The 23,825-nt window shown below is 35.3% G+C and overlaps 1 protein-coding gene across 3 annotated transcripts in view; it reads left to right on the top strand.

The window, feature by feature from the left end:
* ANAPC10 (anaphase promoting complex subunit 10) overlaps positions 1-23,825 on the top strand; it is an 80,091-nt gene that overhangs the window by 20,624 nt on the left and 35,642 nt on the right. For 2 of the 3 annotated variants that reach the window (XR_007137421.1, XM_047798205.1), the window contains exon 4: positions 8,273-8,393. Coding sequence is in view for 2 of the 3 variants with exons in the window: in XM_047798205.1 (XP_047654161.1) it covers positions 8,273-8,393 (121 nt within the window). In the remaining variant the exon portion in view is untranslated. Of the gene's footprint in view, positions 1-8,272; positions 8,394-8,608; positions 9,056-23,825 lie in introns of those variants that run through there. The other variant, XM_047798204.1, reaches the window with a different exon arrangement.

A 23,825-nucleotide genomic window follows, 5' to 3' on the forward strand; every position in this document is an offset into this window, starting at 1 on the left:
TCTTTTTGCAGTTTGATGATTTCCTTTTATGCTTGTGTCCTCTTCATTTTGGTTTTTGTGAGTGTATTGTTTGGTTTTGATTTATGGTTGCCCTGTTTTTCAAATATGTTAATCCCTTCCTTTACCTGCTTGTCTTAGCCTGCTAGTCATATAGGCTCAAACACATTCTAAAGAATAGAGTCTCAATTTTCTAACTCTCCTTCCCCAAATTTTATGACTTTGATATCCTTTTTTTCATCTTCATGTTTATCTTTTTGCTATTCCTGTGTTTCTCAATGCTTTCACGAATAGGTTTTTTTTTTTTTTCTTTTTGATCTGTATACTGGCTTATTTTGGTAATTTCTTTCCAATTGTGATTTCCTCCATCCTATATCTTATTTCTTTCCTATTTAGAGGAGACCTTTCAATATTTGTTTAAGAATGGTCTAGTATTGCTGAATTCTTTTCGTTTTTGCCTTTTTAAGATATTATTTATTTCTCCTTCTATTTTAAATAATATTCTTGCTGAGTAGAGTATTCTAGGTTGCAGATTTTTCCCCTTTTAGAACTTTGAACCTTTGCCACTGTCTTCTGGCCTGCAGCATTTCTGTAGAGAAATCAGCTGATAGCCTTAGGGGGGTTCCCTTGTAATTAACTCTGTTTTTCTCTTGTTGTCTTTAGAATCCTCTCCTTATCTTTAACTGTTGCCATTGTATTATAAAATGTCTTGGTGTGGGTCTATTTGGGTTCAACTTGCTTAGGGCCTTTTGTGCTTCCTGTATCTTGATATTTGTTTGCTTTAGATTTGGAAGGTTTTCAGCCATATTTCTTCAAATATACTTTCAATCCCCCCCCCCTTTTTTTTCTTCTCCTCTGGAATCCCTATTATGTGTAGATTGGCCTGCTTTACATTATCCCATAGACCTCTTATATTGCTTTCTTTTTTTTTTTTTTTCATTTGGCTTTCTGTCTGCTGTCCTGTTTGGGTGATTTCCACTACTCTGTCTTCCAAGTCATTTATTTATGCCTCTGCATTATTCATTCTGTTATTTATTGCGTTTAGCTCAGCTTTTTTTTTTTTTTTTTTTTTTTTTTGGCAAAGGAATTTTCTGATTTTTCTTGGCTCCTCCTTATGGTTTCTAGTTCCTTTTTACAGTAATTTGTATTACTCTTGATAGCCATTCTTAATTCCTGTTATTCTTATCTTTGTTTTTCTATGTATAATGTATTTCCCTTCATCACCCTGCCACTGCTATTTTTTTGGGCTATGCCACAGCGTGTGGAAGTTCCTGAGCCAGGGATCAGTGGGATTGAATCCATTGTGCCATAACGAAATTCCCAACTCACCACTGCCTTTTTTTTTTTTTTCTTTTTTGTCTTTGCCTTTTCTAGGGCTGCTTCCCAGGGCATATGGAGGTTCCCAGGCTAGGGGTTTAATCAGTGCTGTAGCCACTGGCCTACGCCAGAGCCACAGCAACGCAGGATCTGAGCCGCGTCTGCAACTTACACCACAGCTCACGGCAACGCCAGATCCCTAACCCACTGAGCAAGGCCAGGGATCGAACCCGAAACCTCATGGTTCCTAGTCGGATTTGTTAACCACTGTGCCACGACGGGAACTCCCACCACTGCTTTTAAAATATTTTTCTTTGTCACTTTTTTTTTTTTTAAGAAGCTTAATTATGATCTATCTTGGTGTGAATTTCTTTGTTCCCATCTTTCTTGTAGTTCATTGACCTTTTTGAATCTGTGGGTATATAATTTTTTTTGACCATGTTATTTCAGATGCTTTCTATCCCCTACCCCCTTTTACCCTGGGACTCCAATTATATATTAGGTCTGCTTTATACTGTCTCACGGACTACTGATACTCCATTTATTTTAGTGAGGAATGAAAGCCTTTTCTTTTCTATACCCTGTTGTAGAGAGTTTCTATAGCTGTATCATTATGTTCACTGTCTTCTGCCATGTTTAAACTACTGTTCATCCCATACAGTGAATTTCTTATTTCAGATTTCTTTTTAATGTCCAAAAATTTCATTTAAAATATCTTTTATTTCTCCTCATTGTGTTCATAATTTCTTTTTATTCGTTCAATACATCTATGACAAACTATATTTTCTAGTATGTTTACATTATTTCCTGTTGCATATGCTCTTCTTCAACTTTGTTATTACCTTATCAAGAGATGGAATCTACGTGTCCCCTCTTGAAACCAGTCAGGCCTTTGTGGATTTCTTGTCTAATAGAGAAATGGATGTTACGATACTGTTATTTCTAAGGCTTGATTATGAAACGTGATTTCTGCCTTGTTGTCACTCTTTTATGTGATTCACTCCCTCAGTACCCATCTACCATGCTTATGAGAAAACCCACATCAAATGGAGAAACCTATTAAAAAATGAATCAACAACAAAGTCCTTAGCTAGGCTCCCAGCTGACAACCAGCACCAAGTTGCCAGTTGTATTAGTGAGCCATCTTGGAAGCAGATCCTTCAGATCCTAGGTCAAATCATCACACCTGATGCTTCGTGGAACCATCACTTTTGAGCTCTGTCCAAATTCCAGATTCATAAAATAATGATTATTTTTTAACCCAGTAAGTTTTGAGATGGTTTGTTAAACATTATAGGTATGTATTTATATTTTCTTTTTTGAAGTTATTATTTTTAATGCTATCATCTCTGTCTTTTCCATATCTGTTTTAATTGATTGATTTTTTTCCTCGTTTTGGGTCATGTTTTTCTGATTCTTTGTAGTAGTTTTTGATTAGATGCTGGCTGTAATAAATTTTACCATGTGGAGTATTAATTTTCATTGTTGTTAGAGGATTAGATTTTGTTCTGGTAGGCAGTTAAATTACTTAAGAATCAAGCTGATCTTTTTGAGGCTTTATTTTAAGGTTCTTTACTGTAGGTCTTGAGTATATTTTACTCGAGGGTGAAAGTCAACAAATTCTGAGTAATGGGGTAGATAGTAAACATTTCAGGCCTTATAAACTATGTTTTAGGCTGTTGCAACTGCTCAGCGTTGTTGTAGTACAAAAGCAGCTGTGGACAATATATAAGTGAATTGGTGTTGCTTTGTTTTTATATTACTTTTTGTACAAAAATAAGTGGTAGGTCGCATTTGGCCTTTGAGCTGTGGTTTGCTGATCCCTGCTCTAGGGTAGTACTTCTCCTAGTTTTTGGTTTTAGTACAACTTTGAAATTTTATTGAAGTCTCTAAAGACCTTTTTTTTTTTTTTTTTTTTAATATCCTTTCAGTATTTGTGTGTGTGTGTGTGTGTGTGTGTGTGTGTGTGTGTCTTTTTGCCATTTCTTGGGCTGCTCCCACGGCATATGGAGGTTCCCAGGCTAGGGGTCGAATTGGAGCTGTAGCTGCCAGCCTACGCCAGAGCCACAGCAATGTGGGATCCAAACCGCATCTGCAACCTACACCACAGCTCACAGCAATGCTGGATCCTTAACCACTGAGCAAGGCCAGGGATCGAACCCACAACCTCATGGTTCCTAGTTGGATTCGTTAACCACTGAGCCATGACGGGAACTCCTATATCCTTTCAGTATTTATCATATTAGAAATTATAGCTGAGGAATTCAAAGTATCAATTTGTTCATCTAGAGTTAAATAGTAATTAACCTATTATATTTTAATATAAATGACAATTTTAAATGAAAAATAACTCTTTCTTCCAAAACAAAAAAAATAGTAAGAAGGGTGTTACTATTTTACTTTTTTTGTGAATCTCTTTAGTGTCTGGCTTATGGGAAAACAGCTGGGAGTTCCCTGGTGGCCAGTGGGTTAAGGATCTGGCATTGTTACTGCAGCAGCTTGGGTCACTGACGTGGCATGGGTTTGATCCTTGGCCAACAGGAACTTCCACATGCCGTGGGAGTGGCCAAAAAATAAATAAATAAATTTAAGAAAATAAAGGAAAACAGAAGATAGCCGGTCTCAATTATGGTTCTTCATTAAATCTTTTATAATATCCCATGTCAGATTGCAGCTGGAAAATGCCACTGTATATTCATAAGATAATGATGCTGAAAAAAGGTAAATAACAGCTTTACATTATTAGGAAAATAGTTGTAATGTTGCTGATCCCCTGAAAGAATCTTGAGATCGCCCCCCGCCCCCACTCCCAGATCCCCAGATCACTGTTCTCTTGGACAAGATTAGCCTCATGGAATACTAAGGCTTGATCCTTTGGGGATCTCAAATGAATGTCCTAGACATTTGAGGAGATATTTGGACTCTCCTCTTTGGTTTTTGGAAGCTCTAATGATTGCCTACTCTGTGTGACCTCTGGCAATTGTTTGGCTTACTGCTTCTCAGTAATTGTTCTTCCCCCAGCAGCTGTTTTTTGCATGTCTTTGTGGAGTTTCACCCTGTGCCTGTGCAGAGTGGTATTCAAAGACTCATGAGGACTGAGTCTGCAGATTGCTGGAGTTTTTTCTCAGTATAACTCCTTCTTCAGTTCAGTGAGACTGAGATTCTGTTAAGCTCTTCCTTCCCTGCATTGCAGTGCAGAAATGGCCATCAGTTAGAAAGCCCAGTTGTTCATAGGACTCACCTCATTCATTTCCTTTCTCACAGGGGTAATAGATAAGCTTGTCCTGCCTGTAGTTCAGTGTCTGCAGTCAGATGTTTCATGTGTGTTGTTTGATACTCTAGTTTTTTTCATTTTTGTTTTTTGTCTTTTTAGGGCTGCACCTGTGGCGTTTAGAGATTCCCAGGCTAGGAGTCGAATTGGAGCTGTAGCTGCCCACCTACACAACAGCCACAGCAATGCCAGATCCGAGCCACATCTGTGATCTACACAATAGCTCACAGCAACGACGGATCCTTAACCCACTGAGTGAGGCCAGAGATTGAACCTGTGTCCTCATGGATACTAGTTGGGTTCGTTAACCACTGAGCCATGATGGGAACTCCATGTCTTCCTTTTAAAGAGGTTCTTTACAGGAGTTCCCATTGTGGCTTAGTGGGTTAAGAACCTGACATTGTCTCTGTGAGGATGCGGGTTCGATATCTGGCCTTGCTCAGTGGCTAAAGATTCAGTGTTGCCACAAGCTGTGGTCTAGGTCACAGATGTGGCTCAGATCAGGCCTTGCTATGGCTGAGGTGTAGGTCTGCAACTGTGGCTTTGATTCAACCTCTAGCCCTGGAACTTCCATGTGCCTCAGGTGCAGCCAAGAAAAGGGGAAAAAAAAAATCTTACCATATCTTAGTCACATGTCATACCTAGCTTTAAGGGAAGCCAGAGCTAAAAGGCTGGATGTTATGAAGAAAGAAGGGAAAAGAGGCTGTTAGGTTGGCAGCTAGAGTATTTGTCACTAATGTCTTCTATTGCAGTTTCATGAGTTCCAAATCAGTTGAGAAATTATTTGAGTCAGCAGGTGGAGACCAAAATATCACTCCTATGAAATGGACAAAGCTGATGTTTTAGACAGTGATCTATATCTGCAGTCAAGAGTGTCTCCTAATAGTAAACCCTAAAATTAAACAGACTTTCCCATCCAGTTATGAAAGTGCTAAACCTATTAAATGTGTGGCATGAAGGAACAAAGCAAATGTTTGCTTCCTGCCAGCAGTTCTTTCTCAACAGAAGAGTAGTGGATGAGGGATAGAAGAAGGCTGGGAGTGTTACTTATGTCATCAGAAATGGAAGTACCACCTTCCTCCTTCTCCCCTTCTCACAGTACTTTGTCTTAAGAGGTTAGCATGATGCCTGGTGTATGGTAAGTAGTCAGGTGTGGTGAGTACTATTATAATGATGATTTGAGCAATTTAAGTAGCTGCCACTATGTCTCATGACCCATGCCTGTACTCTTCCCATGTGCATTGCCATTTGACAGTGTGATTATCTATGCAATATTATTTTTTTATCTACCATGAGATAAATTGATAAATATTTTTTAAAGGCTTTATGGGTACCTTTTAGAGCAAGTTTTTAATTTCTGGTAAGGTCACAGTTTCTTTTGCTAATCTAATGAAACTGTGTATATAGCATAAATTATACATGTGATTCCTGAGGGTAAGAACCCATGATGTAGAACAAACTTGAAGAATTGCAAACATCTGCATATTACAGTAAAATGGTGTCATTGACAATGTTGAATAAGCTCAGTAAGTAAGTAATAGGAAGATGATAGCAGTTAATGAGATCATGAGACCACAGACACATGAACTCTGACTGTGCCCACCTCCTAGCTTTGTGACCTTAAGCCAGTTATTAATCTGAGTGTCCCCCCCCCTTTTTTTTTTTTTTTTAAATCAGTAAACTGGAGGTAATAATAGTTCCTATACTACAAGACTGAGGACTAAATGAGATAAAACAGATAAAGCATTGCTTCTGGGCTAGACACAGAGAATTCACTTATTCACTTGCTACTTGCTGCTGTTGCTCTTGTGTTTGTAATCATTAGTGTTATTATTCTTCGCCTTTCCAACCTAACCTTGATTATCTTTTAGGTTCTAGTGACAAAGTTATCCTGAATTTAATTATTTAGAGAGAAAACGATTCTGAGCAAAAGGCTTGGTCCTTTAGATCTGCTTTTGGTTAAAAAAAAAAGAGAAAAAGTCTTTAAGAGTAATCTTTGTGATCTTTGATCTCTCCATGATAAGAAAGACCTTTCACTGCCAGTTTGTGGCTGGTGCATCAGGGAAAAGTCTTTTGTACACCCTTCAAAATTTCTCCTTCTTCCTGTACTTCCTCTGCTGTCTCCTTCCAGGCCCAGCAGAAAGAAAATGATGTCGGTTTGATACTGTTGACCTCTCTTGAAAACGTGGTAATGGTATTTATCCTGTCAGCAGTTCCTGAGTATTTAGCGTTTTACATCTTCATCTGTCTTTATTATTTGAGGGAAAAGTCTTTAACTTTCCCCATTCCTTTCTGATGAAAAGCTTGGGCTACAGAACTTTGGTTCCTTCACTAAGAACTACAGATCCCCTGCTGTTTTTATAGGCTGACTTTTGACACAGGCTACTTGTGTTCAGGGAGCTCATTGTTATTAAGTTAGTGCCAGTTTTTACCAGATCTTAACTTTTAAAGCGAGTTTAAATAGACTTCTTAATGGTTTTTTAGTTTGATGTTAAAATTTTCTAAATTCTTTCCCTGATGACCAAAGTAATACATGCTTATTTTAAAACATTAATTAGAAAATGCAGAAATCATAAAGAATAAGGATCTCTCAGAGTCCCACTCCGTCACAATACTGTTTTAACATGATTCTATCTAGGCCTTTTTCTATACATATATATAGGTTTATATGACTTAAAAAAATTTTTGTTTTTCTCAAAATGTGATCTTTTTTATACTGTTTTATAATGTGTTTCCCCCCCCCACTACTGTAATGATAAATCTATGTGTATCTTAAGTAGTTGCATAGTGTCTCATTGAATGGGTATATTGTAATTTGTCTCACTGATTTCCTCATTGAGGTGGATATTTAGGTTGTTTATAATTTAACTGCAGGACAATAAACATTTTTCTTCATCTGGTTTTGGAGTAGTTTTGTTATTATTGTCTTTTAATGAATTCTGAGAAGTTGAATTTGAAAGTCAAAGGCTTTGTATCTACTAAATGGCTATGACAGTATCTTTTTGTAATCAAATTTGGGTATTAGCAGTTTTTTTCATAATGTCCCAATAATGATAAGAAACTAATGTCTATGTGTTTTAATCCCTGTTTTTTTGATTATTAGAAATTGAGCATATTTTCATGTATTTTCTCACTTGTTTTCTGAGATTAATTTTGGTTATGTAGCCTTTGCTTATTTTTCCAAGATAGGTGTATTTTAAAATATACATATTGCATTAAGTAATAAAATTATACTTTCTATTTTTTTAAAGCATTTTCCCTTTATTAATATGTAATTTCTCACTTAGCTAGTTATTTTCAAGTATTAACATAGGAAATTAAGTAATTAACTATTAACTAGTAAAGGAAACCAAGCTTGTTAGAATACTTTCTTTGTCTAAAATACAAATGAGGAGAAGTGAAACCCTTAATGTTTATACTCTAAGGTACCTGTTTTGGCTTAACTGTTCCTTCTTTGCTCATGTCTGGTTCTTGACCATGTTCTAGATAAGAGATGTCTGTAGTCGCATGTATATCTATTTTTCTCATATGTCCTTCATTTTCATTGTTAAAATGAAAGGAAATGGCAGTTATTGATTCAGATATTCATTGTAGCAAACTATGATTTTAAAATCAGAAGATAATATATTTTGGATACAATCTTTCCATATGATAAAAGGCATGTTGTTTTTACTTTATTGCTTTTAGAAGAAAAACAACAGTGAAGACATTGTGTATTTATGCGGACTACAAATCTGATGAAAGCTACACTCCAAGCAAGATCTCAGTCAGAGTAGGAAATAATTTTCACAATCTTCAAGAAATTCGGGTATGTCTTTAAAATTTTTTTAAGTGTTTGTCCATAGTTCTTGCTCTTTAGAAGATGGTCACTTTTGATACTAAGCAGATTAAAATGTTAATATATAAAAGGAAAATTATTAATATTTAAGAAACATTTTACATTTTTTATATTTTTAATTTTCTTTTGAATTCTGATTGTAATCTTTTATATTTTCCCAACATTTTATTATGGACATTTTTTAGACATATAGAAAAGCTGGAAGATTTGAGTAGTGAACCCCAGCATACTCACATCCTGGATCCTACAGTTGTTAATGTTTTGCCCTATTTGCTGTGTTATAATCTGTCCATTTCAAAACAAGTTGCAGATATTTGTATATATCATTCCAAATTCTTTAGCATGGTCAATGATACTAGAGTTATTAATATTTGCTTAAGGTTCATTTTTAAGGTAATATTTATATATATTTTGCACAAATCTTAAGTATATTTTTGGTGAGTTTTGACAAATGCATACATTTGTATAACCCCAGCTCCGGTTGAGATATAGAACATTTCTGTTGCCCCAGAAAATTCTCTCAGACCCGGTCCCAATTTCCATCTCTATCCTAGCCTTGGAGATAACAGTTATTGTGATTTTGTTTATTTATTCATTCATTCCATAGATCAGTTTTGCCTATTCTAGAATGGCATAAAAATGGAATCATACAGCATATACTTTTATGAAGGGCTTCTTTCACTTAGCCAGTTTTTTTGAGAATCATCTATGTTGATACATATGTCAGTACCACATTCTTTTTTTTTTTTTTCTTTTTGCTATTTCTTGGGCCGCTCCTGTGGCATGTGGAGATTCCCAGGCTAGGGGTCCAATTGGAGCTGCAGCCACTGGCCTACACCAGGGCCACAGCAACTCGGGATCTGAGCTGCGTCTGCAACCTACACCACAGCTCACGGCAACGCCGGATCGTTAACCCACTGAACAAGGGCAGGGACCGAACCCGCAACCGCATGGTTCCTAGTCGGATTCGTTAACCACTGCACCACGGCGGGAACTCCAGTACCACATTCTTTTTGATTTTGGAGTTGTAATCCATTGTCTGAATATGTCACAATTTGTTTATCCTCTCTAACTTTTTGAAGCCAATAGAACAGTGCTTTTGTGACTTGAATTTTATTAATTCCCAAATATTTGCATTTCCGAAATATCTTAAACGATTTTGAAATGTGTACTTGGAAAGTTCTGGCCCTTAGCATTTTTTCTTTTCAGAAAATCATTACACTCAAATAGTCATTAAAAACTTTTAAATTAGGTGGTTCTGAGAGCCCTGGAAAGGACCTTTAATTTTTGAAAGACTTCCAATTACTTTGTGGCCTGGACTCTTCCTTGACTTAGTGTTTATATTTAGATCCCATATCTGTGTTTATATTTCTTCCATGAAATAGTAATAAAATACTTAATAAAAATCACATATACTTTCATCATTTACTCAATAATTGCAGTGTTGTTCTCATGTGAAATTTGCTTATGTATTAACAAATAATAAGTAAGGAGATTGTCCACAGGTATTTTTTGTTGTTTGCTTGCTTTTTTGTCCTTCCAGTTAATTAAGTTTGTCACTTTTTGAGATGATTACCTGGTCTGCCTCCAGGCAATTATATTCTTTACTTTTAAAGAATAATGCTATAAATTTTCTTGATAAATAATTTAGTTTTGAAAAATTATCATAAATCACATGATCTTCTTTTAGTTTAAAAACATTTCTTATTATGTCTGACAGACCATACTAGTTAATATCTATTTTTTATATTTGAATAAATTTGAAAATAGATCAGCTCTTAATTTTCTTCATTTAATTTTTTTTTCATTTTCCTCTTCTTTTATTCAGAATTTTAAAAATTATTTGTATTATCATAATCATATTGGACCACTTGCTAGATCTTCTTTTAGTCATGTATTTGATACATCTAATTAGTGCTTAGTGCTTTAAAGACTTGAGAGATTTATTTCTTATACTTTGTTTGTTAAAAATTTTATATTTATCACGATTGGGTCACTAATATTGAGAAGTCTTTTGGGAGCAGAGTCATCTTGTTTTGATTTAAAACTAAAAATTTTCATATAATTCTTCAGACAGGTTGAAATAAGTGACACACTAGAAATGAAATCTCTATCCAAGATATGCGTGTGGCATACATTTGTAATGTCCACCAGATGTCACTATTGTCCTTTAATTGCTGGTCTCATAGCCTGGTGATAAGTTGAAGACCTCAAGGAGTCTTAGTTGTATTAGTTTTAATTGGAGTAGTCAAAAATTTTTTAATGCATTTTGGGAACTGTATATCTTCATACCTGATTTCTAGATTTATGTATTAAATATGCTTGTATTTTGTAAATATACAAACTTTACAAATGATATCTGGGCCATTGTGGAATATTTTTAATCTAGTCTTTGCTTCTACTATATCATCTCAGTCCTGAAACATTAGCCATAGCATAAGGGCGCTTTTAAATAGTCTCTTAATTTTATTCTAAGTGTGTTTATATTTCTCTTTAGTGACCACATAGCCTCATGAGACCAGTAATACTAAATGTTACCAGGTGATAATGTGAGTTGTTTTCCTGAAAAACTTAATGAACATACTGCTTTTCTGCCACAGTTCTCACTAAGGAACCATAATTTTTAGATTTTGCTTTAAAATATTAGTGCTGCCTTTGCAGTTCATAGTATAAAGGATACTTTATCTTTAATTATGCATCTTTATATGTGATTTATTCTGTTTACTTTTTTCTTTCATAAGTTAAAGAAATTAAGAATCTGATGGCACTTTGTTTTTTAAGGAAAGATGAGCAGATCATGAGTTTGTTTTCTTACATTACTCCTCTATAATATCTACATTATTAAAAAGAAAAAAACTTTGCTGCTTCTAACTCAGATACTAAGATAAGTGATTAAAATAGTGTGAACTTTTATAAGGTTTTTAGAACGATCATTTCATTAGTTGTAGGACTGATTTAACTGAGTGGAAAATCCAACTAAATCTTTTTATATTCTTATATGGCTGCTTGCCCACTGGAGGGTGTAGTGTGTATTGAGTGTTATTAATAGGTTTTCCTTTTTTACTAGAAATTATGGATTTGTTTACTTGAGACATTCTAAAGCCTATTTTCTGTAACTTTATTATTGATTTGAAATAGCAACTTTAAAAAAATTATAGTTCAAGGTGAGAAAAGCTAATAGGTTATCCTGTTTATCCCAAAATTATTGTTTTCCTATTGTATGTTTTCCTTCATCTCAGTTATGAAGCATAATATTATATATAGATTTTTGTTACCTCTGTCGAAAAATCTCTACAAAGAGATCAGGCCCTTCCTTTACTATTCTAGAAGGCGTATTTTAACCTTTATACCTGAGGAGGGACTTACAATTAAAATGGAAATGAAGTTCAGACTTTCTGTATAATGGATGCGAGATTCTAACACTTGGTTTGACCAATTAAAACATTTTTGGTGCCACAGTTGAATTTATTTATGCTGCTTGTTCCACTTTCTTGTTTTCAAAATTATCTATCCTATACAAATCGGAAACCAATAAACTGAGACTATTTTATAAGATGTTTATAATTTAGTGCCTCTGCACAAAAGACTGTTTTATATAGAAGTGAGAATTTAGCATTTCAGAATTTTGTGTCATTATATTTTCAGAATATTTCATCTCTGTTGTGTTACTTTTACGCAGGAAATCATGTTTGTGTTGTTCAGGACGCTTTATTCCGGAGACATTTTCACATAAAGACATAGTTTCTTTTTAAATGTTTAAATCCTTTGTATTTTAGCATCATGTTTTGGTTTAATGTTTTTTCTTTACCTTTGCTCTCAGAAAGGGAAATATGTGTGAAGGAAATTTTTTGTCATTTAGCATGAGGAACCAAAAGAATACCATATATTAAGTGTGCCCATTTTAACATTTTAGACATCTCCAGATAAAACCCAAGACAACTTATAGTCTTTTTCAATTTTCTAACTAGTTATTTCTCTTTTAAAAAAAAACTATTGTAGAAATTTTTGTTCTTAAATATAAAGTCATTTATTAGACATACAGTGACGCTGTCAAAATTATTTCTATATAGTTTGTGAAAAAAACTTAAGATTAATAGATTTTTTCCTTCTAGCTTTTTTCTTTATTATTATTATTATTTTTTAAATTTTATAATGATTTTTATTTTTTCCATTATAGCTGGTTTACATATTTTCATCATATGTGCAAGTTGTCCTTTGGTTTATTGTTAGCATTTTGCTTCTGAAATTTGTAGCCACAAAAGGATGAAATAATAGTAGAGCACAAGATTGAGCACTTAATTTTAAGCCTTGTTTTTATTTTCAGATAATAAAGCTGTTACCAAGTGATTTTTTTTTTTAAGAGGAGACTTGAAACAAGTCTTCAGTGTTAGCAGAGCTGTAATGATATTTTCCTTTTCTTCCATGTGGGCCAGCATTTTGGCTCTCTACTTTGTGTCTTAAATCAGTAGGATGACAATGGGAGTCCATATGTGGTACTTTGACAGAAGTGGTTAATAAGTCAGCTCTTCTGTTAAAATAACATTTACTATTATAATTTGAGTTCCATTAATGTGTGTGGTAAAGGATATGCAGACAAAGGCTCTGACTCTCTCCATTGATCTTAAAATCGACTTATATTTACTTTCTTATGAGGGGCCTATTTTAAACAACTTGATATAAAGTAGAACGATTTAGGCAGTATCTATAAACATAAATTGGTTTGATAAGACAGAGTGTTTAATTTATTTAGCCTTTGGAAAAATAGTTTTTTATTAAATTTAGCTATTTTAAAAGAAAATATTTTTAAAAATTAGTTTTTATAAGTAACTTTAGGACATCATTGAAATGAGCATAGAATGTTTTGGTGTGGTACACATGATTTTTAAACTAGAAATGTTGTCTTTTATCCCTCTCTAAAAGTAACATATGCAATTAAAAATACTCATAATTATATACATTACTTATTTCTAGAATGGAGTTGAGGTTAGTATGCAAAAAATACGTTTCCTTTTGAAAATAAAATATATTACACAGTAGAATATCATAGATAGTTTTAAGGAGAAACATTATTTTATTTCTTGTTTTTTTGCTTGGTCACAAACTTAGACTATGGATTTTTTGAGTAGTCTGGCATTCCCATACACGACAGATTCATGCTTTCTTCAGTAAATATTTATTTAGGGCCTGGTGCATGGCAACACGTGGTAGGTCCTGGGGATACAGCAGAGATAGTCACTGTTTCTGCCTTTAAGCACTTCATAGCTGATGGAAGAGACAGGCAAATAAATCAACAGTTACAATATAGTCCAGTAAAAACATAAATGGAGTATGGGAACACAATAGAATATTAGGAGCATAATAGTTTAAAATTCAACTGAATCTGAAGGATAGATGTAAAGCTGACTCAGGTGGAAAATAAAGTGGAGGCATTCTAGAAGGGAGCATGGCATGGCATATAGAAAGGCATGGAAGTGTGCAGCTATGGCATAATGGCAGAACTGCTGATAATTTAGTGTGCCTGGAAAGTGGGTAGGTGTGAGGAAGCAGCAAGAAATACTGGAGAAGTGCTTATTCATTCAGCACTGTACATAAGGAGTTGCATTCTTACAATAAATAAATATATAATTGTTCCAGTGAAAATTATAGGCAAAGAAAGTCAGATTGTGCTTGCTGTCAGACTTTGGGGGAGTTTAAGCTTTAAATAAAGAAACATTCATAAAGTTAAATCTTGGGAATGATGGTGAAGACCAGATGTGTAGTATCTGAGTAAAAATTATGAGGATTTAACTAAGGCTGTGGCAGTTGGGTTCAAGAAGAAAGGTTGTATTTGAAGTAGACTCAAAGAGACTTGTGACTGATTGCTACTTGGGGTTTACTGGGAGTGTGGACAGGGGTTCACGTAGGTAGAAGGGGGCATCTAGAATTCTTTTCATGTCTGGCAAATGATTGAATGTTGCGATTAATCAGAAATAGAATTCAGAGTTAAGGAACATTGGGGGTGGGGGTGGAGAGACAGCTTAAGCTCATGAGGTTGATTTCTGGTATCTTTTCAGGTGGAGGACTTTCCAGTGGGTAGTCAGGTGCGTGGATCTGAGCCTGAGGAAAGACATCTAGGTTAGGGGTGGAGATTTGGAAATCATTCATGTGTAAGTAGAAGCTTAGGTGTGAGTTTTGATTTCATTTAAGGGAGTATGTATAGTTGAAGTGTACCGGGGCCGCAACTGTGGAAATACCAGTATTCAAGGATTGGGTAGGAAAAGACCAGCCAATGAAAAAAGCTGAGAGGAACTGCCAGAGATGGGAAGAAAATCAGGAGAACGTGGTATCGCCGAAGTTGGTAATGGTCAGGAATCCAGTTAGATAGGGACTGGAAAGTTTCCTTCCTAAGCCCGTGTTACATGTTATAATAGGCAGTTTATTTAATGCAGTTCTGAACTGAGATAGTTCTTGCAAGCAATTTAGTCACTCTTTGGAGTGATAATTTCTAATTTATGGATTTGAGACTAATGAAGTTATTGGCTTTAATAGGAATTCCAACTTTTCCTATCATAGTATTTATATCAAGTTAGAAGATTCTGATGGATATTCTTATTTTGTCTCATAATGCTTGGAATTGGAAGGTCGTGTATTGCTGATGTATTCTTCAAGGAAACAGTGGAGTTAATGAGGTTTCTTTCAGGAGCTTGTGCTATATGGTTGCTTTTTTTCTTTCATTTTCTTTTGCTTTTTAGGGCTGCATCTGCAGCATATGGAGGTTCCCAGGCTAGGGGTCTAATCGAAGCTGTAGCTGCTGGCCTATGCCACAGCCATAGCAACTCAGGATCCAAGCCTCGTCTTCAACCTATACCACAGCTCACAGCAATGTCAGATCCTTAACCCACTGAGCAGGGTCAGGGATTTAACCAGCAACCTCATGGTTTCTAGTCAGATGCGTTTCCGCTGAACCATGACAGGAACTCCTAAGGTTCCTTTTTTTTTCAAGTGCTCTTTCACAGAGGTTATGGAAGAACTCTATTCTTTTTTTTTTTTTTTTTTTTAGGCAGAGTGACTGTAGTAACAGCAAAGAATAAAAAGCAAAATTAGAAAAAGCCTTTATTTAGCACTATAGCAGGATATAATACAATAGAAATACGCATTTACAAATGTGAAAATTTAGGTTATCAACCCCTGTTTTATAAGGAAAGCCCACCTAGCATGACTAGCCAAACAGGCCAGGAGTGGGCACCTGGCTGAGAACCTAGCACAATGTTGGAAACAGTAGGCATTTAATAAAAAGTTGTCAAATAAATACACCAGCAATCAGTCCATAGGCTTGCCATTGACCTATGCTTCTGTAGTTTGCTTCCAAAAGATTATCTGAACAAACCAAATTTCTTCTCTTAGAAAAAAAATTGTGATTTTAAAAAGAACATAAAGTTTGCTATCTTAGCATTTTTAAGTGTGGAGTTTAGTAGTGTTAAACATATTCACATTGTTGTATAATAGATCTCCAGAACATTTTCATCTTTCAAAACTGAAAATCTGTGTCCATGAAACAACTCCTCGTTTCTCTCCCCACCAGCCTTGGTAACCACCGGTCTGCCTTCTCTCTCTGAATTTGACACCTTCAATACCTCATATAAGAGAACTCATACAGTATTCATCTTTTTGTGAGTAGCATATTTCATGCATGACAATGTCTTCAAGGTTCATCCAGGTCATAGCAGGTGACAGGATTTCCTTCCTGTCAGGATCTCTTTCCTTAAAAAGGCTAAATCATATTCCATTGTGTGTGTATACCACATTATGTTCATCCATCCATCTGGCAATGGACACTCAGGTTGCTTCTACCTCTCAACTATTGCAGTGATGCTGCTATGAGCATGGTGGGCAGGTATCTCTCTGAGACCCTGCTTTTAGTTCTTTGGGGTATAAACCCAGAAGTAGGATTTTGGGGTCGCACAGTAGTTCTATTTTTAGTTTTTTGCCTTTCACAGTAATATGACTCACAAGAAACAGGCAAGTTAGCAGCAAGACTTGGTATAGAAGGGAAGTGATTTGGGGTGGGGGCTAAGGTGAAGGGCCATAGGCCAACCGAAGCTTTAAAGTTAGAAGAATATGAATTATGAGGCATGGGAGGAGGTAGGATGGGTAGAATGAGTGGAATGTAGACAAGGACAGAGACAGACAACCAGTCTGGAACAAGTGTCTGGTGAACCAGCATGCTTCATTTCCTGGCCTCCCTGATACCTGGTTGTTTGCTTTCTCCTGGGGTCCCATGGATTATTAAACTTTTTGGTAAGCCACCTCTTCCATATAAACTTAGAGTGAATTTTTATTCTTGACAACTAAAATGACCCTAATTAGCATGGTAGTAGCCACAGAAAGAGCTGCAGCATAGCAAATCTTACTGGGAAATACCTGCTGGAAATTTTTATCATAATTTAAAAATGTATCTAATTGAGGTGAGCCCACTCAGGGACCTTCATTTTTTACCCTCAGTCTTATTTTACATGTGGCAAATGAAGAATTATTAATCTCCAGAAATTAGAGGCAAATAGTTGATTTTTTTGATGGGACCGATATTGCATTTGGAAGAGAAGAATTAGTATGTCAATTAAAAAAAAATACTGGAGTAGAGTTGACTTAAAATGTGGCATTCATTTCAGGTGTACAGCAAAGTGAATCCATTAGACATATAGCATGTCAGTTTTGATTTAGATTGTATTGACCATCATAAAATCATTTTTGAGTCATTGTGTTCACCATTATTTGTGCTTATTTAACAATAAATACTGCTGCTGTTTATTAAGTACTTTCCACATACATGTCACTGTGCCAGGCAGTCACCACTCACTATTTCATTTTGTCTCTCCAAATCTCACTTGGTAATCAGATGTTATTATCACCCCCATAATCAAATCAAGTTGAGACTTGGAGAGGTGAAATGGATCTTTTGCTATATGGCTCACTCTAAATGTGAGAATGTTAGAGCCGCAAGAAACTTTAGAGGCGATTTAATTCATCAGAAACTCAGATGCTGAGCATTCAGGCAGGTAATACAACAGCAAAAGGCCATGTCTTATCCAAAGGAGTGGTAGCTGCTATTCAACTGCAGTCTTACCTGCCACAGGTGATATAAGCCCAGTGTTGCCAATTATAATTTTTAAAGAGAAACCAGAAACCTGGATTTGAATATGAAATCTCCCAATTTTTAAAACATGCAGGGTAAATAGGGTATTTGCATAGGCTGAATGTGGCTGAAGTGCGACCAGTTAGCAACTTCTGATCAAGTAAGATGCCAGCCAGTATTTTATAAATGAAGTGAAACTAGCTGTCCAGTGGCACACAGCAAGTCAGTGCTTTAGCTGGAAGTCGACATGCAATACGTATTCCTTCCACTTTTTCCAAAAAAAAGAAAGAAAGAAAAGAAAACGAAGAAACACATTAAATTACAAGTTACCAAAACATTTCTTCAGGTTTTTTAGAAAAATTGAAATTGTAGTTGAAATGAGGTAGAGACAGGTTAACTATTGATTTTTGAAATTATTTAAAAATTGTTTACTTCCTTGATATATCCTATTAAAAACTAATACTTGTAATGCTAGTCCTGATGGCATATGGGGTTTTTTTGTTTGTTTGTTTTTGTTTTGTCTTTTTGCCTTTTCTAGGGCCACTCCTGCGGCATATGGAGGTTCCTAGGCTAGGGGTCAAATTGGAGCTGTACCTGCCGGCCTACGCCAAAGCCACAGCAACGCGGGATCCGAGCTACCTATACCACAGCTCACGGCAACACAGGATACTTAACCCACTGAGCAAGGCCGGGGACTGAACCCACAACCTCATGGTTCCTAGTCGGATTCATTAACCACTGTGCCACGACTGGAACTCTGGCGTATGTTTTTATAATTATTTGCTTTTCTTTCTGCTGATTGCTTTTGCTTAATTATTTTATAAGGAGCTTTAAACAGGGTAATTTGGAGAATAAAATTTCTAAGCAAAGAAATAAAACCTCCAAGTTTCAGAATGAAAGATTGAGAATATTGGAGTAGATACTCTGGGAACAGAAGCCAGTTGATACTTTCTTCTGTGGCCATTTTATCTTTACAGTGAAATTAAGAAAAATCACCATACAAAGGTGTGTAGGTTTTTGGGAGGAGGGCTTCCACTTGATGGGAATACAATAATAGTGGGAAATTTTAACACTCCACTCACATCATGAACAGATCCTTAGACAGAAAATCAGTAAGGCAACAGAGACCCTATATGACACAATAGAACAGTTAGACTTAATTGATATTTTTAGGACATTACATCCAAAAAAACCCAGAATATATATTCTTTTCAAGTGCACATGGAATGTTGTCAAGGATCGACCCCATAGTGGGGCATAAAACTAACCTCAGCAAATTTAAGAGTATAGAAATTGTTGTAAGAATCTTCTGACCACAATAGCATGAAATAGAAATCAATCACAGGTAAAGAAATGAGAAAAAACTGACTACATGGAGACTAAACAACATGCTACTAAGAAACCAATGGGTCAGCGAGGAAATTAAAAAATACCTTGACAAATGATAATGAAAACACAACTGTTCAAAATCTATGAAATGCCACAAAAGCAGTTCTTGAAAGTTCATAGAGATACAGGCCTTCCTCAAAAAAGAAAAATCTCACATCAACAACTTAACCTACCACCTAAAAGAATTAGAAAAAAGAAGAAACAAAACCTAAAGTCAGCAAAAGAAAGAAAATCTTAAAGAGAGGAAATCTATAAAATAGTTTAAAAAAAAAAAACAGAAAAAAATCAATAAAACCAAGAGCTGTTTCTTTGAAAGGGTAAACAAAACTGACAAACCTCTGGCCAGACTCACCAAGAAGAAGAGAGGAAGAACCCAAATCAATAAAATAAGAAATGAAAAAAGACATTTTAGTGGATACGCAAAAATACAAAAAACCGTAAGATAATACAATGAATAATTATATGCCAAACAAATTTGACAACTTAGAAGAAATGGACAGCTTTTTAGAGACATAGCTTGTCAAAACTGGTCAAGCAGAAATAGATCAATTGAACAGACCAATCACTAGAAATCAAATTGAATGTGTAATAAAAACACTCTCTACAAACAAAAGTCCAGGACCAGATGGCTTCACAGGTGAATTATACCAAATACACAAAGAAGTTACACCCATCCTTCTTCAACTTTTCCAAAATGCTCCCAAAGACACTCTCTGAAGCCACCATCACCCTAAAACCAAAACCAGATAGAGATACTCTAAAAAAGATAATTATAGGCCAATATCCTTGATAAATATAAACTGAAATTCTCAACAAAATTTTAGCCAACCAAATTCACCAACATATCGAAAAGATCATACACCATGACCAAGTGGGATTCATCTCATTCACAAGGATGTTTCAACATACGCAAATTAATCGTTGTCACATACCACATTAAAAAAAAAAAAGTAAAAAAACCACATGATCATCTCAATAGATGCAGACAAAGCATTTGACAAAATCCAACGTCCATTCATGTTAAAAACTTTTACCAAATTGGGTATAGAGGGAACATACTTTAATATAATCAAAGCCATTTATTACAAAGCCACACCCAATGTAATACTCAACAGAGAAAAGCTGAAAGCCTTCCTGCTAAAATCTGGAGTAAGACAAGGATGCCCACTCTCACCACTTTTATTCAACATAGTATTGGAAGTCCTAGCCATAGCAATCAAACAAAAGAAATAAAAGGTATCCAAATTGGAAGAGAGAGGTAAAATTGTCACTATATGCAAATGACATGATACTACATATAGAAAACCCTAAGGACTCCAAAAAAACTACTCGAACTGATCAATAAGTTCTGAATGTTAATCTTGTATCCTGTTACTTTGCTGAATTCATTGGTGCAACCACTATGGGAAGCAGTATGGGGGTACTTCAGAAAACTAAATATAAAAATGCCATATGATCCAGAAATCCCACAACTGGGCCTATATGCAGACAAAACTTTCATGCAAAAAGATACATGCAGCATTATGTTCACTGCAGCAGTATTCACAATAGCCAAGACATAGAAACAACCTAAATGTCCATTGACAGGTGACTGAATTAAGAAGATGTGGTACATATACACTCTGCCATAAAAATGAACAAAATAATGCCATTTGCAGCAACAGAGATACAACTAGAGATTGTCATACTAAGTGAAGTAAGTCAGAAAGAGAAAGACAAATACCGTATGTTATCACTTATATGTGGAATCTAAAATATGGCACAAATGAACCTATATAGAAAAGAATCAAACTCTTGGGCTTGGAGAACAGACTTTGGTTGCCAAGCAGGTGGGGGAGGGAGTGGGATGGCCTGGGAGTTTGGGGTTGGTAGATGCAAACTATTGGTATATGAAAACTATGAGATAAGATGAGATCCTGCTTATCCACTCCAAATCTATGTTTAATCTCTTGAGATAGAACATGATGGAAGATACAAGAAAAAGAATGTGTATATATGTATAATTGGATCTCTTTACTGTATAGCAGAAATTGACAGAACATTGTAAATTAATTATAATAAAAATTAAAAGAACAAATTGTCTACTTTGTAATTAGCTTAACAATGATAATTAGCTAATTAAATGGCCCATAGATAGTTTTGATGTCTGGTGCTTCATTAGGTAGGACAGAGGCATTAGGCAGAGGAGACCATCAAGGTACTTCTGAGGAGAAAAGAAGATCTAGAATCAGACTGAGCAAAACTGTAACTTTGAGACAGTAGTAAGTAAATTGTTTAGATAATATGTTAGCTATCTAACAATTTTATTGTCTAAAGTCTTTTGTCATTCTAAATTAATATGGTGTTTCCTAAGTAGCTATGTAAATTTACTGTTGTTCATTTTTGATAATGAAGATTGTTAAGTTCTTGTTCTGGGTCATCTGTAATCCATAGGTTCCCATTCTTTGCCACCAAATGAACAAAATTATCACCTAGTTATAGACATCTCTAATTGAAATAAGTAATATAAAGAGAATGAGAAGACAAGCCACAGACTGAGAGAAAATATTTGTGAAAGACACATCTCATAAAGGACTGTTATCCAGAACACACAAAGAACTTTTGAAACTTAATAAGAAAACAAATAGCGCTATTTTAAAAAATAGACCAAAGACCTAACCAGACACCTCACCAAAGAAGATATACAGATGGCACATAAGTGTATGAAAAGATTTTCAACATTACATATCATAAGGGAAATGCAAACTAAAAGGAGATACCACTATACACCTTATTAAAATGGCCAAAATCCAGAATACTTATAGTTTCCAATGCTGTTGAGGAACCCTTATGGCGCAGAAGGAATCCTCGTTTATTGCTAGTGGGAATGCAAAATAGTACAGCCACTTTGGAAGACAGTGTGGTGTTTTCTTACAAAACTGAGCATGTTCTTACCTTATGACCCAATAGCCATGTACTTTGATATTTACTCAAAGGAGTTTAAAACTTATATCCACACAAAATCTTGCACACTAATGGGTATTGCAGTTTTTTTCACAATTGCCAAAACTTGGAAGCAACTTAAAGACCTTGGTAGGTGAAAGGATGGCTAAATTGTGGTACATCCAAAAAATGCAATTTATTCAGTGTTAAAGGAACTCTCAAGCCATGAAAAGACCTGGAAGAATCTTAAATGCATACTCCTAAGTGAAAGAAGTCAAATTGAAAAGGCTGAATAATTTTAACTATGTGACATTCTGGAAAAGGCAAAACTAAGGAGGCAATAAGAAGATTAGGGATTGCCAGGAGTTGAGGGTGGTAGGAATGGAGGAGAGAAGATTTTAGGGCAGCAAAATTACTCTGTATGATACTGTGATGATGGGTACATGTCACCATACATTAGGTCAAATCCATAGAATGTACAGCATTAACAGTGAACCCTAATGTAAACTTTGGACCTCAGGTGATAACAGTGTGTCAAGGTAGGTTCACCCTTGGTAGCAAATGGAACACTCTGGTGGAGGATGCTGATAATGGAGGAGGCCATGCATGGGTGGGGCAGAAGGCATGTGGGAAATCTCTATACCTACCTTCTTCATTTTGCTATGAGTCTAAAACTACTTTGAAAAATAAAGCTTTACAGAGTTCCCATCATGGCATAGCGGAAACAAATCTGACTAGGAACCATGAGATAGCAGGTCCTGGCTTTGCCCAGTGGGTTAAGGATTGGGCATTGCTTTTAGCTATGGTGTAGGTCACAGACACAGCTTGGATCCTGCTTTGCTGTGGTTGTGGCATAGGCCAGCACCTGTAGCTCCAATTTGACCCCTAGCCTGGGAATCTCCCATATGCCATGGGAATGGCCCTAAAAAGACAATAAAATAAAATAGCCTTAAAAAAGGAAAATATGTAATATACTACCTCCCCTCCACTCAGAGTGAGCAGTTTTCTTAGGGTTTAGCTGGCACATTGAGCTCATATAAAATAATAATTATAACACATTGACAGATTCTTTTTTTCCCAGTTAAAATACTTGTGTTTACTGAATTTCAGTTTAGTACCCGTTAAGCTAAGTATTCAGATTTGGTATATTCTGAAGTTGAGGAAAAGGTAATCTGTGATTATTTAATAGTAGATAGCGTCCTGAAGTGTAAAGTAAGTTTTTCAGGCATAGCATATCGAGATCCTATTTTTGCTTTTTCTCTCATTTCACTTAATTGTAGTGAATCTGGCCAATCAATATACGTTGTTTACCTAGTGTCTCTTTTTACACTAACCAAATACAATAAGTGTGGCCTTTGACTTATTTCTGTAATTGTACTTTCTTTGAGATTCTTGTAATTGTGCTTTCTTCTTAGATAATTGCTAAACCATCAAAGCTTAATCTGAAAGCTTTCTTTTTCTATATTTTAGAAATTGTAGCAAAGAGGCGTTACCCACAAAACTTGTATAAGAAATGACTGTGATGCCAGTAGTCTCAAAAGCTTATATTTAGGTCTTCAGACTAATCTTCCAAGAGTTGAATTTCCTATTTTTTTTTTAAAATTGGGAATTACTTGCGGGTATACATGTTCTTTAGCTATTATAAATATTACACTTTGGTTGTATTATTTTATAAAATTGTTTTTTTATAGAATTTCCCTTTAGTATTAATCCATAGGTATACTTTGAGACACATAAGAAATTATGAAATTTGTTGTAATTCTGTTAGGAATATTGTCGGGATATAGTTTACTGTATCTCAAAGTGTCCTTTTTGTATAGATCCAGTGTAAAATTTGCCTTCAGATCTGAATTCAGGAAAAGCATTTTGGTTTTTATTATGCACACACACACACACACACACCATACACAAGTTCCTCTGCTCAAGAACTTTCCATTTAAGGACTTTAATACGTAATGAAAACCTACCTGTTGTAAGGG

This window comes from Phacochoerus africanus, chromosome 10 (assembly GCF_016906955.1).
Source record: "Phacochoerus africanus isolate WHEZ1 chromosome 10, ROS_Pafr_v1, whole genome shotgun sequence".
In the NCBI taxonomy this organism is placed as follows: domain Eukaryota; kingdom Metazoa; phylum Chordata; class Mammalia; order Artiodactyla; family Suidae; genus Phacochoerus; species Phacochoerus africanus.